At 37.5% G+C, this 16,630-nt stretch overlaps 1 protein-coding gene across 6 annotated transcripts in view; it reads right to left on the reverse strand.

Annotated features, from left to right (window-relative positions):
* The window catches only part of NYAP2 (neuronal tyrosine-phosphorylated phosphoinositide-3-kinase adaptor 2), a 170,960-nt gene that overhangs the window by 6,500 nt on the left and 147,830 nt on the right, over window positions 1-16,630 (reverse strand). For 3 of the 6 annotated variants that reach the window (XM_020792642.3, XM_020792641.3, XM_072995980.2), the window contains one exon: window positions 2,944-3,045. The exons of the other annotated variants lie outside the window; for them this stretch is intronic. In XM_020792642.3, the coding sequence (XP_020648301.1) occupies window positions 2,944-3,045 (102 nt within the window). The remainder of the gene's footprint in view (window positions 1-2,943; window positions 3,046-16,630) is intronic. 6 annotated transcript variants of the gene reach the window in all.

Below are 16,630 nucleotides of genomic sequence, written 5' to 3' on the forward strand. Positions count from 1 at the left end.
TTAAACCTTCCAAATTTAGAGTAATATTGAGAAATTAGAATCAGATTATATATATATTGTCCTAGCAATTTGTGGTCTGAGTAAAGGGAATAAATTTCTTAACACTCCAACTGTTGGACAAGTTCTACCACCCAGCTAGGGCACTGGCCTCCCAGTAGGTTGGCTTTAATACCTTACCTTAATGCTGTAGGATCTTGATAACACTTTAATAATTTGACTGCCTAAAGAGATTATTGTCATGAATAGGTGCACCTTGAATGTTCAGAAGGATTTCATTAATTACTAAGTATGTCTGCTTTTCAATAATTTCTCTGGATTTCTCTCTCTCTCAGTATATGTCTAGAAAACGTTGTAGAACTCTTGTTGATTTCAGAGTACATGTCTATGCAACTCTGCATGATAAAGAATTATGTTTAAAGATAGGAACATATATGTATAACGAGATGTGCATTCCTATGTATGTCAATGGCAGAACCAATGTTGTGTATCGGCAAGTATATTTGATTGAGGAGAGGGTTCAAATCCTTATTGAAACCTGAAACTTGTTAGATGAAGAGAGGAGAAAAAGAATCATGTACAGTGGTGCCTCGCATAGCGAGGTTAATCCGTTCTGGATTAACATCGCTGAATGGATCAAGAAAACCCATTGGGCCAAAAACTCACAGTTCAGCGATGTTTTCCTATGGCCGGCAGCCATTTTCATGGCCATTTCGGGGCTTCCGGTGGCCATTTTGGAGCCGCTGAACAGCTGATCCGCGGGTCGCAAAGCAAAGGTCGGTAAGCGAAACGCTTACCAACCTTCGCTATGCGAGTTTCGCCCATTGGGGCCATCGCTTTGCGATCGCAGTTGCGATCGAAAAAAACCCTCGCTATGCGGATTCATCGTTCTACAGTGCGCTCGTTAAGCGAGGCACCACTGTACACTGTTTTGAGCTAAATAGAAAATGGGATGGCAGCTTATAAATAAAAGTAAGAAATATTCTTCTGCTGCAAAAATGAGAAATACAATAACTCGTACTTTGTATTTGCGAAGGCTTTCACGGCGGGGATCTAATGGTTGTTGTGAGTTTTTCGGGCTCTTTGGCCATGTTCTGAAGGTTGTTCTTCCTAATGTTCCGCCAGTCTCTGTGGCCGCCATCTTCAGTGGACAGCAGCTCCTCTGAAGATGCCGGCCACAGAGACTGGCGAAACGTTAGGAAGAACAACCTTCAGAACACGGCCAAAGAGCCCGAAAAAACCCACAACGACCAACTTGTAGTTTCTTTTGCAGGGTGAAGAAATACTGCATTCTGAAGATGTATGAAAAAACTTGTGTTCTGAAAAAGAAATATGGAAATTGTTGGTACAAGTCTTGGTGAACTAGTATATGCTTTTATAAATGCCAGGCCCTACACAATTATAGAGTTTTAGAATCTGTTGGTATGATTGCTCTTAAGAAATGAATGAATTCATCTATCACAGTGTACTAACTTGGAACTGATGAAGTTTCTTATTTATGAATAATAACTACATTGAGAGTGTCTGAAAATTAAATAAAATGCATTTTGAGTGATTTTCATAGCACTTGGTGTTCTTGCAGAGGACACATCTCAAATGTCACTTCATCATTTTCATCTATAATTAATCAATTAGGTTCACTGATTAGGTGATTAAGTTGTTCATCTCTAATTACACATTTACCACTAACTAGTTTCAAAGAAATGCTTCCCTTTCTGTAGGCAATCACAACAGCATTTTAAAATGGGATCCTTCTTTATGGCCTTTCAGCACAAAACTCATTAAACATGTATTACCAAACAAACAAACAAACAAATGGGAAAGAAACCAAACAAACCCCAAAGCAAAAGACATTAATGCTGTGCACATAGTTCATAAATAAATACACAAACACAGCTGAAAAAAAATATGGAAACACTCCTAAATTATCTGATACAATGTATGGTTTTTTTTCATAAAGGAAAAGGTGAGATACTGTTCAGCTGATTTTTTTTGAAAAAAATCATGAAATGCCTCTTTATTATGAGTACTATTCTTCTGTTTCAGAAGCTAATACTCCCTTAAATATGCTTGGTGTCCCAGGTGGATATTGCAGCTACTCGAGAAAGCATGGCAGCATGAGGGATAATGGGATGCCCCTTGAAATTCTGGGGTGAGGAGCCAGCTTATGACCTGCTCTTGCCAATAGGAAATTCTTTGGCATAAACCTTGCTGAATTGAATAGAAGCTTGTGTCATGCTCTTCTTATTCAGCTCTTACTTATTATAAAGAATTTGGAGAAGGGGAATTGCTTCCTCTCCTGGACCCAAATATGGCTTACATTCTGAAAAATCATGGGTGCGATGGGTTGAAACAAGTTACTTTGCCATCCTCCCATCCCTCCTCTTTCTTTACTGTCTTGTCTTGTAACAGATATGGTTCTGAGAACTTCCAGATGCAATGTTTATTCAGATTGTTTCCCCTCTAACCAGAAAACTGTTGGGAGGTCAGAAATTGGGTAAACTATGTATATGAGATGCTTTCTGTTGCATTTCAATCAACCTGACTCTGTATTCTGAAAAATTCATCTCATTTGATCATCTCCGGATATGCTGGGTGTAAATCCCAGCATTTTTTAAATCATTGTCATGCTGGCTGTAGTTAATAGGCACTGTAATCCAACACAACAAAAGATTAATATGTTAAAAAATACTAAAACAGTTTAGAATGGTATATGTAATAGGGCAATTTATAGTATATTAATATTTTCCTTCCCTGATCTCCATATACATTTAATTAATTAATTAATTAAACTTTTATCCTGCCCTTTTAGATGATGTCTACTCAGGACGGGCAAAGCCTTACCTTTGATAGTATGGTAGCATTTAAAGCACTGGTCATCAAGGCATGTAAATATTTCAGAAAGTGTTTCCATGATTTTTCCCAGTATTGTATCATCACACTTACTTTACTGTAATTGTGCGCACTACTAGGCTGTGGAAGTGGTTGTTCTCTCCTTGTTCTTGTGGGTTTCTTTCCTCTCCTATTGGGTGTGCTGTGGGGTTGGTTCTACATTTACAGGAAGTATGGGGGGGAAACCAAATAAGTAATATTGATGTGACCTTAGATTTTATTATGTACCAAAAAACAGTCTTTCATAAGTGCCACTTTAGGAACAAAATGGACAAACTGATATGTAACAGGAAGACAAAACTGATGTTTTACATTGAAAGAAAATCTACCAACGTTGTTTCAGAAGGACTTGAAAAACCAAAAATGTAGTGAACACATATAGTAATGATAATAATGATTGTGTGCTGTCAAGTCAATTCCAAGTACTGGCAACCCTTTCCAGGGTTTTCTAGGTACAGAAAACTCAGAAGTGGTTCATCATTCCCTTCTCCTGCAGGTAACTTGGGACAGTGCATCACGCCCATGACTACAAAGGCTGGCTTTTCTCCCAGGAGGCATAGTGGGGAAGCAAACTCCCAACCTCTGGCTCCCCAGCCAGATATCTGAATCATATAGGATCTCTGAAAAGTGCAGTGTGTTCAGTACAGTATGGAAAGGCTCCTTGAACACTTACCATTTGTTCTGAGGAGGAGACATTGCAGGAACTATTCTATTTACACACTCTGGCTAAACAATGCAAAAGTTTTGCATATTCTTGATTTCAGTGAGTTTGGGTAATGTATTTTCCTGTCATTTTGATTAGATAGGTGTCTTCTAGACCCCCCCCCCCAAAGGAAAAGAAAGGAAAAGAAAGAAAGGAAAGAAGAGAGAGAGAGAGAGGGAGAGAGAAAGAAAGAAAGAAAGAAAGAAAGAAAGAAAGAAAGAAAGGAAGGAAGGAAGGAAGGAAGGAAGGAAGGAAGGAAGGAAGGAAGGAAGGAAGGAAGGAAGGAAGGAAGGAAGGAAGGAAGGAAGGAAGGAAGGAAGGAAGGAAGGAAGAGAGAGAGAAAGAAAGAAAGAAAGGAAAGAAGAGAGAGAGAGAGAGAGAGAGAGAAAGAAAGAAAGAAAGAAAGAAAGAAGAGAGAGAGAAAGAAAGAAAGAAAGGAAAGAAGAGAGAGAGAGAAAGAAAGAAAGAAAGGAAAGAAGAGAGAGAGAGAGAGAGAGAGAGAAAGAAAGAAAGAAAGAAAAAGAAAGAAAGAAAGAAAAAGCTCTTTATACAAAAATGGGATGTCTCCACTATTTATATGTTTGTTGTACCGCAGGCCTTTGGCACAATATAGCTGATGCACACATATGAAGTTTTCAGCCATAGCATAGGTCTTTTCAAAATCACAAGGCACTTATTCTCTTTGCTCTAAGCTTAATGACAAAATCACAGAAAATTAAATATGGCATTCCATTATAAGCACTTATTTTTTTGCTGTGTATTTCAGTTGTCTTGGCGAATCCTTTCGCTAGGAGAACGGCAGCATGATCAACCAACCAACCGACTGACCGACCGACTAATCGAGCGATCGATCGATTTTATACATTCACCAACCTTAAAACTTTGTAAATCAGCACCAGTAATTAGATTTGTTATGCATTTCACTAAATAACATAACCAAGTATAGTCTATTATATAAATAAGTAAAATAAATGCAGGACATTTCAGTAATAGGTCATTAAGTAGCCACAACACTTTATCAGTCAACATTCTAAGACACGTGTCCCATCACCAATGGCACATGTCATGCTTGGTGAGGAACAGTAATTTGCCCATTTTACTTTGTTACCATTTGTGCAGACTGAGTGCCACTTAAAATAAAGAAGCAACACTGAAACAGCTGAAGTATGAAGTTACAACAACAGCTGCATGCATCAAATGAGCATTTGGTGGGTCACTGGGCATAGGTTCTACAGGTCCAGCAATATTTTGCCCTTATATTTCCCCAAGGACTCATTTTTCTCAAGCACATTTCTTGCCACCTCCATAGCTTGTCCCTTTGCTTGTTTCTTCAGGACTTTACCATGGCACCATACGTTCAACATATAAAATAAATAATTGCATTGGCTACAATATTTCTGAATAGTAACAAACCCACAAAGCTAATAATAAAATAAAGCAAAGATTGAGAAGTGTAGTAGAGACTCCTTTCCAGACCTTCTAGCACACTACTTACATAATGTATCTCCCCTTAAACTTTCACTGCACTTTCATTAGACCTATGTCTTAATGACTGAAATCTTGTTGGAAATGATGTCTGTGGAAGGGTGATGAATGGTGTCACTGGTGGAGGTGATTTTTAATAATTAAACATTTCCTGTTTCTGACCCTGTGGCTTTTCCAACTCCTGCACAATCCTTTTCTTTGTGTGTAAGCCATGTGAGCTGTGGAATGGGAGGAACAAGTCTTTAATTATGGAACATCTCTCTATGTGGCTTCCACAGCTTCCATGTGATGAAAGGCATTACACATGAGTTGGAAAAGCTATGGGACAGAAGTAGGAAGCTTTCAGCTACTCAGAATTGCCAGCTACTGAAGACTTCACAAACTTTCCATAAGGGTAAGTTATACAACAAGATTTCAACCAATGGAGGCTTATGGTCTACAACCAGCCACTTACTTAAATTCTCCAGCTACCCTTTTGCTTTTGCATAGGGTTGGTGAAATCTGCATTGAAAGTACTATAATTTTCAAGCAACCTGGAGTTCAGTTTGCAACACATTACTACTGTACATGCACACAAACACACACATCTTCTTGACCTGAAAACAGATTCTTACAGACAATCGAAACTATAGAACCATCCTATAAAATTGCCATGCAAAAGTGTCATGCTAAGGATTTTTCAACAGAGACCTTTACAATATAAGGAATAAAAAAGCCATGTCTTTAAGCAGGTGGTTACAAAAGGAACAAGTTCCATAAATCATATTGCAAATTTATACTAACTACTAGTAAACAAAAAAAAAAATGCAGAAGAAAATAAGTTTGTCTTTATTATACTACATCAAATCTGTTGACTGTCTGGGTTGTAAGAAACAATTGATTATTCTAAAAGAAACAGGTGTGACTCAATATTTGATTTACCTGATGTTTAACCTGTGCTGTGTACAAGAAACAACTTTTAGGACAGAGTGCGGAGAAACAGAATGGGTTCTCATTGGCAAAGTTGACAGACAAGAGTGCATTATATATCTATACATAACATATCATATGGGAAGGTTGATTATATTCCAATGAAGGAGGAGTGAAAATTAGTGGAAGAAATATAAATAATTTGAAATATATTGAGGCTACATATGACTTGCAGTAGAAAGAAGTAGCTTGAAAGAACAATTGTAAAAAAAAATTAAAGTGTTAAATCAAGGTTAACTGAATATTACGAAGAAAATGATACAGAAGAATTATATATTAAATTGGATGAAGAAAAAAATTGCAATTAGTAAGAATTTCCTATATGTTGATACAACCATCAGTCCAAATAGGGACTGCAGCCAAAAAAATTAGAAAATGCTGATACTGAAAAGGGCAGTTCTGACAAAACTAGAAAAGATTCTCAGGTATACAAAGGTGTTGCTTGGCAATCAAAGCCAGTATCATGAATACCCTGATATTCTTTAGTAATATGTCCAGATATCAGAACTGGTCAACGATGAAGGCTGACAGAAACAAAATTAACCCAGTCAAAATGTGGTGTTGGTGGAAAACTTAATAGATTCCACAAACTGCCAGAAAAACAAATAAAAGGAGTTCTATAGCAAATCAAGCCTAAATTCCCACTAAATACTAAAATGGCTGTACTGGAGCTATTGCATTTTGGACATGTGAAGAGAAGACAAGACTTACTGGAAGAGACAATAATGCTGGGAAATTAGGCATTGGGGAAAGAAGAGGACAACATGAGAAGGACTGGCATAAGAAAAGAAGCCAAAGACTTAGTCTGCAAGTCCTAAGGAGGACTGTTTGATGACAAGACCCGCTGGAGGTTATTAATTAATAGGGCTGCCATAATAAGAAGTAGCTTGATGGCATGTAATGGCTCATTCATCTAATGCAATAAGCCGCCAGCACAGTGAGATGTTTCTACCTGGGGCAGGTAGATCACCTGTGCAATCTTGACAAAACAGTCATGAGCATTTTACTGCACAACCGATCCAGTTATGATCCTATGCCCTCGTATACTGTATGCATATAAATGAATCCCGTATTCCATATATGAGTGCAAATGACTATGAAGCATGAATTATAAGTCAGAACAGTGAATATACATGTGCAATTTTGGAGAAGTCCATAAAAGCATTTTGCAGATGTCAAGCCAGCTGCTTTTTCCTGGTCTTTAGATTCATTTGAACCAAGCCCAGCATTAGGTCTTCAAAAACACATACAGTAATAGCAAATCAAAAGGAGAATTAAATATTGTATTGATTGGAAGTGATTTCTAGGAAAGAAAGAAGCATCCAGTTCATATATGATACATTCTGTTAAGGGCTGCACAAATGCCCATGGGAATGCAGATAATTCATGAGTATAAGTTCAAAACAGGTTTTAAAAGGGAGAACTTAATGGTATAAGTGGAAATTTGGAGCAACATATTGTATATTCTATACTAAGGTGACAACAAATGTGTTCCTGCCATTCAACTACAAAGGAATATATGGTTTTATGTTTGAGGTTTAATGGAGCAGTCTGAGGGTCCTTTGAGCATGTATCCTAGGAATCACGGCATGGAGAAAGCTGTTTCCCCAAAGGACATATGGGAAACCTGTCCCACAGCAACAACATAGAAGTCCCCTGTTGTTCATGCTCCAATAAAAGCAAGAATGAGATAATGTATTTGTGAAGGCTTTCATGGCCGGGATCTAATGGTTGTTGTGGGTTTTTCGGGTTCTTTGCCGTGTTCTGAAGGTTGCTCTTCCTAACGTTGTCCTTCCTAACGTTTCACCAGTCTCTGTGGGCGGCATCTTCAGAGGACAAGAGTAGCTACTGGCGGCCGCAGAGACTGGTGAAACGTTAGGAAGAACAACCTTCAGAGCACGGCCAAAGAACCCGAAAAACCCATAACAACCACAAGAATGAGATATTCCAGGAGTATGTCAGGATTGGATTAGGAGAAACTCTTATGCTAGCACAACTTCTAGAATGGGAGAGGAGTATGCCATCTCTTGAGCTGGTCCATGGATTTCCCTGTTATTGAGACCTATGTACAGAAAAGTAGAAGGAGGAAAAACAGCCAGAATGGTAGAAGGCAGAACACTGTCATCCACACTTTGTTCTGCCACTCCTGGTCTGTTGAGGCTTTTCTCTCTCCCAACCCATACAACTGCTCTGTAAAGATCTTATTTGCCAATGTTACGTTATCTGGGCATATTCTGTTTTATTAAGATATCTTTTGTTAGAAAAAGAATACAGTATTAGAAAGGAAAGAGTCTTCCTTCTTCCTGTCTGCCATCCCTAGATTATGAATCATTGACATAAACATGAAGCACTAAGCATTAGGCAGGACGACTCAGGCACAAGGTAAGATATTGCCAGTAAATTCAGATCCCTCCTGTACACTGAAGCAAATGGGAGTATTTTCACCTTCTGTCAGAACCAGAGAGAGAGAGAGACACTGGCATTTCGAGTTTTCCAAGTTATGCTCTGAAGAGACTTCTGGAACACAGGAGGACCAGACAAAGTTCTGAAAGTTACCTCTACAGGTCAGATATATTTTCCAAGATGGAAAGAATGTTCTGTTACAGTACTCCTTATTCACTGTGCTGCGTGAGAGGCAATGGAAATCTAGGCAGAAGTCACCACAGAACTTAAATCTAGTTAGAAATATGAGTTCTTGTGCTCATTATAATATAAATGATCCTCTTCTGTGTTATAATTTATTGACATAGAAATGAAGTTTCCTTCAGAACAGATGTACACATACATGTCCAGGGCTCACAGAGTAAGAGCAGTGGGATTTAATTCATTAATAGCAGCAATTAACTCTTCATTTCTCCCTCCTTCTTTGTTTCCTTTGATCTTAGCTCCTCACCATAGCAGGAGGCAATGAAATTTTAAAGCAGCAGTTTATCCTTATGAATTACTTCTTTCAAAATGCAAAACCTCAGAGAGAGGTGGATTGGTCTTGAATTAACACCCACTAGCTTTACAAACCTCCTGTTTCTGGTGGAGTTACTGATTTGTGTGTTAGTATGGTTTAAAACTGATGTGTCAATATAACTCAATGCCCACAATCTTGACTTCCCCTGAAATATGATTGCCTGTACTTCAGAATTTGCATTGCCACCACTCCTGTAACAGAAAGTAGGTTGAAAAGGTGTGTTAACATCTGAACATGCACAATGCAGGTAACTGACATCATAGCCTTGTGATTGAGGTGACTGGAGAAAACACCCTATATTGAGAGCAATGCAGGTCATTCTTGATTTCTGAAGCATGGACATAAAACACTTGTATATCCCATGTGCATTCATGTCCAGGAAACTTGATTGACCCAGGCACAAGTGTTTTTGTTGTTTAGTTGTTAAGTCATGTCCGACTCTTTGTGACCCCATGGACCAGAGCACGCCAGGCCCTCCTGTCTTCCACTGCCTCCTGGAGTTGGGTCAAATTCATGTTGGTAGCTTCGGTGACACTGTCCAACTATCTCATCCTCTGTCATCCCCTTCTCCTTTTGCCTTCACATTTTCCCAACATTACAAACTTTTCCAGGGAGTCTTCTCTTCTCATGAGATGGCCAAAGTATTGGAGCCTGTAAACAAGTGTTTAAAGGCACATAAATGTGTACTTCCAGACAATAGGATGTCTTAAATTTATAGAGAGTGCCTCCAGGAAAAAGTCCAATAAATAATGGCCAGACTCAACATTGGTGCACAGAAATTTCTTCCTGTGTACTTACAAATGTGCTCTGAGAAGACAGGTGATAAAGGTACCAGTGGTGGCCAGAACTTTGGAGTGTTCCAGCATTGGTTAATCTATCTTGGAGCTTCTAATGCCCCTTACCTGGAAAATCTCATCTTGTTGGGGGGTAGAGCTGCAGGTCTGAATCAAAGAAGTGTGGACAGAAGGAAATTAGTCAACACTGCCCACACACTAATTCTGGACAAATTTTTCAATGAAAGGAAAACAGGGCATGAATTTTCACATTGCAATACATTTCCTTTTGGTGGTAAGCCATTTTCTGGTTCAAACCTGATCCAAACCTCCCCATAGTTTCATCCAGAATGTGTTTTTTTGGGGGGGCGGGGAGACTCCAGTCATGGAATGTACAGAATAATAATAATAATAATAATAATAATAATAATAATAATAATAATAATAATAATAATAATAATAATAATAATAATAATAATAATAATAATAATAATAATAATAATAATAATAATAATAACACCATCATTTTCTTGATTGCTTGCTGAGTCTTTCTGAAATCAATGAGTAACGATGAGAAATCATGAGAAGGTGACTTCACCCACAGAAGCCTGGCCACATACTAAGATCAAGTTTCCATGATACTCTCTCTGTATCAAAAAAAAGCCTATCTATGTTGATATTTTTCTACTGTGGAATTGAGGCTGGTGCTTGTGGAGCACTGAGAGGTCTCCCATCATGGCACTGACCAAACTAAGGCCTATTTAGGTTCAGAAAGAAGGCTGGATCCTGTGCCCTCAGACCATGTTAATCTGTCACCGACTCTCATTACTTCCTTGTATTCTTTATTTCCTCCTCCTATTTAATGCTGTAAATGTAATCTCTGCTTGCTTTCTTTTTATTGCTTTTCACTTGTTTAATCTGTTTTTAATTGTTTTTATAATGCCATTTGTTTAAGTGAAAGATTAGTCTTCTATATTAAGATGCCATGAATATGAAAAGATTTAAGGGTGGGTAGAATCAAAATAAGGTGCAAGATGGGGCAGGAATTTAAGGTTCTCTGTTGTGAATGAATGAAACTGGCAACTTGGTTTATGTGGAACGAAAATGAACTAGTGTTTAGCAATGAAACAATTATTTTCCCAGTCCTGGACAACCTGGATTTTTTAAGGCAGCTGTTGAATGTATGATTCTTTTGTACTGACTCTATAATTCCACAAATATTGATTTAGCACACAATTTAGTGCACAATTAATGGCTCATAAACCAAACGGAGATGGAGCTTCACTACAATTTGAGGGTGCACCCTGATACAATCATAAGCTACCTGTGGCACACACAATACAGTGGGGTCTTGACTTGAGAACTTAATCCGTATTGGAAGGCGGTTCTCAAGTCAAAAAGTCTGTAAGTCAAGTCTCCATTGACCTACAGTGCATTGAAAACCGATTAATCCTGTAACAGGCCGTTTTTGTTCCATTTTGGTTTTTTTCTGGTCTGTAAGTCAAATCTCAGTCTGCAAGTCAAACCGAAATTTTGCGGCCAGAGAAGTCTGTAACTCAAAAAGTTTGTAAGTCAAGCGGTCTGTAAGTCAAGGGTCCACTGTAGTTTGAGTGTTGTGGAATAACAGAGTTTCTATCACATATCCACTCAAGTTGTATACCAGTCACTGGAATGAATTTTATCAACTGGATAAGATTATTCAGGCTTACCATACTTGGATAGCAAAACACTTTGTGTGGTCATTTCCAGAACATGCCCCTGTATGTCACAGGTTCTAAAAGTTTCTGAATCCATTACAAACATTGAGTTAACCTGGAAAAGGAATGTTTTCCACAAAGGTGGCTGTGATTTTGGCAATCAAAAGTACATATTTAAGAAATACACCACTTTATTTTTCCTGTAAAGATTTGCTCTCCTTCTAGGAAAAAAAATTAAAAGGCTGCAGCAGTTTATTGCAGACATAAATCAATCCAGCTGGACAAAATCCCCAAAGATAAGTAATGTAATTAACATTAATTGAATGGGAGTTATTACCCCTAAAAAGTAAAGATGCCTTATGTTAGCACAGATCGTTCCTAATAGAGGCTTTAATCCAGCAAAACATTTATGTCCCCACTCTAAAGTCTGGTGTTACTGATCATCCTGATGTCCAGTAACAACAAAATGGAGGCTGGCCAAACTTTCATCTGGAGCCTCTTTGTGGCAGGTGTCCAGTTTTGGGAATAGGACATTAAAAGTAGTGCTGTGGAGTGTATTCAGAGCCAAACATCACTATGGAAACATACTATGAGCTGGAGGGCAACAGCTAGTTTCCATGTATTATTTACTTAACCAAAGACTGTGAAAATGGACGTGCTGAGAACTCTGACAAATTCTATCACATTGGAGACATTTTTACTCAGTGAATATGATCAAGAATTCTGCTACACTCAATCCCAAATGCTCACAATTGACAAGCATTCCAAAACTAACTCTCCAAAATTGAAATAATGAGATTTTTTGAGACCTAGGAAGTTTGCAATTCTCTTCACTTGCCTCTGATTTTCTGAATCTTCGGGTTACCTCCTGCTAACCATATTCCCATTATTTTTTTTCTCTTTTCTTCCATTGTCAAAGCAAGAACTAGAGCTGCAATGACATGTTTCAGAAACAGTGACAATGTTGTTGACAATTATGGGTACAACCCTGGTTCAGCCCATCATCTGGTGGTTGTCATCTGATATTAATATGAAAGGCACACATAATTCAGACACAAAACCCAAAAGCAACTCTCATAAGCACAACTGAATTGATTTTGTGCATTATATGATAAATAATACTGTGTGTTTGATAAGCATTAGTACAATGAAACAGAAAACAGCTCAGGATTACTTTAAATTCAGCTATTATCAATGGTAGACTTTTTATAGCTCTATCAACATTCAAATCTAACTCAATGCTACAAATGGCTACTTTTAATAGGTACCGTTCGTTAAATCAGAAAATAACTTACTGTGTCTGCTTCTAATTATCTATAATATGCACCAGTGACTGACATTTCCTCTGTGATACACCTTCCTGTAGGTGGGGACAAATGTTCAAACAGCACAGCCCTGTGGTCCCCCACGCAGAAGTTCCATGAATCTTCCTTCTATATGAGAGTTTCTCATCTTTGTCTACAAATAAGCAATGATGTCAAAGCTAGCCAGTGACAACACTGAGGTTCTGCAATCAAGGGCCAACATTTATTTGTGGATTCTCTAAATATAGTGCCGTTTCTTCAGCCTAATGTCTCACCAACTTTACTTGGTTTCCATTGCTCTGCATTGATTCTGTTTAGGTTTCATGACCTCTGTCCACCTGTTTCTCACCTATCTTATTATTATCTTTCACAAAAGTCTCAGGATAGGTAACAATAATGCTTAACCATAATGGTTGTATTGAAATAAAATATAATGGCCAAAATCCTATTGATTGTTTATACTGGTGTACTGCAGTCAGTGTGCAACAGCAAATCCTAAGCTAACTTCTTAACTTGCGATTTCCAAAGAGGTAACCACGTTAGTCTGCTTCAACATGTTGACAGAATTAAGGGGGGGGGGGAAGGAAAGAAAACAGAGAGAAAGAGAAGCAAAAGACAAAAATGTTGCAGCACCTACAAGACTAATAGGTATATTGATCTATAAAAACTTGCATTGAAGCAAACCTGATAGCCTGTTAAGGTGTCATAGCATATTGCCTTAACATTTCCCCCTTTGATTTTTTTAACTTCCTGCAACTCACCAACAATTTTTATACCAATTGTGTTCCACTGGCAGGCATAACTAATAGGATGTCAACCAATAAGTAAATGTGTAAGAAAATTAGCAGTAATGTTGATTGCAGGGGCAACTAACAGCCCATACATTCCTGTGTGAACAGATTTCTTAGCCTGCCACTAAAATATCACAAGTGTATTACCAGGCTGGAGAAAGGTTATTGTTCAACGGAGAACATTCCTAAATCAGGATGCCACCATGGATAATGCCCTGTTTCACACTTAATACTTGAAATGATGTCCAATAAAATGTTCCCCGCCTAAGAACATTTATAGGCTTATCTTTCCTTGGGAGACAATTTCCCCAAATTTATTTGCTGACTACCCATCTCTTAAAATGGAACGACATTTCCCTTCTACAGTTTTCAGGGTCTTTTCTTGTATACAGTACAAATGAACCAACAGTCCCACAACACCTGAGTGTTAATGCACATGTCTTCTACCCAGACTTGAGAAGTGCCCATCCCTCCTGCTATGAAAGAATAGAAAAGTAACCATTGTTTTAAAATTCTCATTTAAAATACATGATGTTTTTATTTTCGTTGATTGACAAGACAAAATGAAGGTTATAAGTTATCAAAAATGACTGCTGGCATCCATATGTTGTCATAACTTGCATACACATAATGTATATGAGGAAGTCAAACATTTCAGTGACAAGACTATGAAGAGACACACGTACATATACAGATATATAAACAAACTATACATACATACATGGATGAATAAATATACATATTTATGGGCATACAGTATACAGACAAGATACTATACAGGTGCAGTAAGTGCAATATACTGTATAAGGCTATACAAACATTTAAGGGAATCTGATAAAATTATGGTCACCATGGCAACAAGGCTAGAGCAGGTCTGTGATGTAACAAAAGAGATGGTGATAAAAAAACACAATTTGTTCACAGCATCTTGTGTGGTGTCTCCCTCTCTCTCACACACAGTTTAAATAGAAAACACATTTTAATTCCAAGGACCTTAAATATCAAAACAACAATAAAACTGCATTCATGGAAAAATGTGTGTGTGAGATGAAACAAGTGACATTCTATTTATAGAGTATTCTAAATAGGCTCTTTCTTTTCTTCAATCAGGGGAATGGAATACATAATCCCACAGTTTCGTGAACTTTTTTCATGCTACTTTCAATCATTGTCTTTTTAAAAAAATATAAATATATCCTACAACTTTCCTTGCCCTGAGTCAAACAAAAAAGTACACCATAAGGAAAATAAGAAAGGTAGATTGTTCTTGTTTTTATTTTTCTGTGTCAACAAAGGCACATGGAGTTTAAGAGCCACAGGAAAGCAATTTAGCAATAATGTTATTGGCCACTTATTTATTGTCTCAAATAGTTTAAAATAATTGTTGTCAATCAAAATCCTGGTAAGCTAATTTAATAAAAAAGACAGGTTTGTAAAATTGTTTTTTAAAGTCAGTCTTAAAGCTTATCTCCTGAAAAAGCAAAGAGCTTTTAATAATAAAATTTATTATTTTTACCTCACCTAAACATACCTATAGCCCAAGCCTATAATATTCATATTTTTGATTGGCATGATCTAATTCTCAGTCTGTTTTATTACACTATAATGCAGTCCCTATAAATTGACTCTTAAGATTTGAGTATTATCACACATGATTTTGAAGAGCAGTTTAAAAAACTGGATTTAAAACTTCCTATTAGAATTTTCATTTTCTCTGTAGGCAAGAAAAATGTACTATAAATGCAAAATTCCATTACTCCAAGAAGTTTAGTATAATTGCATTCATCCAAATGAAACCATATGATTACACGGCAACTTACCATCAATAACCAGTTTGCTTCAGTGCTGTTGCATACTGGCTCAGCCTTCTTTGTATGTGTGGTCTCACGGGTTGTTTGAGGAAAATCGTTAACATAGTTTGTTGCACACATTTGAATCTGCATACCTTTTTATAATATACTGGAACTCTAGCACTAAACTCATCTAGTTAGACATGTTTCCCTTCTGAGAAAAGATATGAAGGAAGTTTAGGGCTGCAGTGTTAGTTGCAAGCACTCACATATGCAGCATACTTAAAATTATTCCAAGGATGCAATGATTTTTTTTCTCACCCTTGATGAAAAAAAGATAACTCAGTTTACTGAGGCCCTGGATGAAAAGTTGCAACTTGCCAAAAATTTTTTCATATTTGCACAAGACTGAAGGTTTGCAAAAAAAGTTTTAAATCATGCAAAAATGTATTTTGCACAGACACAAAAACACCTTGGTTAGTATCTTGTTCAGAGCTGCAGTTTGGATTTCTGATGAGGGGGGCAGCTGATTGTAATGTGCTTGACAATGTGATCCAGCCACACTCACTGCAATAGCTTCCACATGAACTCAAATAGTAACTAGTCCCTTGCATTTTGTGCAAACACATATCCACAATTTGTTGGATGTGTGTGTCTCAAAATGCAAAAAATGCACAAATACTCCCATTACACCACTCAGGGGGGAAAAAACAAAACACCAAATACGAAGTCCTTTCTTTTTGTTTGTGAGAACACTGTAATCAAAATTTTACTTCTATTCTGGAAGTGTATACTGTACTTTGTCCTAACCCTGCTCTAAACACATACCTGGGAATGCAACTCTGTTCAGTTTACTTCTGAACAAACATGTGCAGGATTGCACTGTAAATCACACACAAAGCAATATAAACATGGAGGGAATAAAATGAGCCTCATAATTTTAAACTGCCAGAATGGTAAAACCAGCCAACAAAAGTTATTAAGTTACACACCTCTACAATCCAATCATTTGCTGCCTATAGTAGTGACTTGTGGTCTCAGCAAGGGGGGTTGTCATCCTGTCATTTCAGGGTTAGGCATTTCCCCCAACCGCTCCTCAACTATTTAAAATTACCCACAAGTTACCATGAGTTATCTAGTTATGGGTTACCTATGATTATCTACACAAAAACTGTGATAAACCAGCATAGGATTTTACAGAGATACTGAGCTAGAACATGAAGCAGACATTTAGAATGTTGATTCTAAATAAACATCATGGATATTG

Source organism: Pogona vitticeps, chromosome 3, assembly GCF_051106095.1.
Source record: "Pogona vitticeps strain Pit_001003342236 chromosome 3, PviZW2.1, whole genome shotgun sequence".
Classification (NCBI taxonomy): Eukaryota; Metazoa; Chordata; class Lepidosauria; order Squamata; family Agamidae; genus Pogona; species Pogona vitticeps.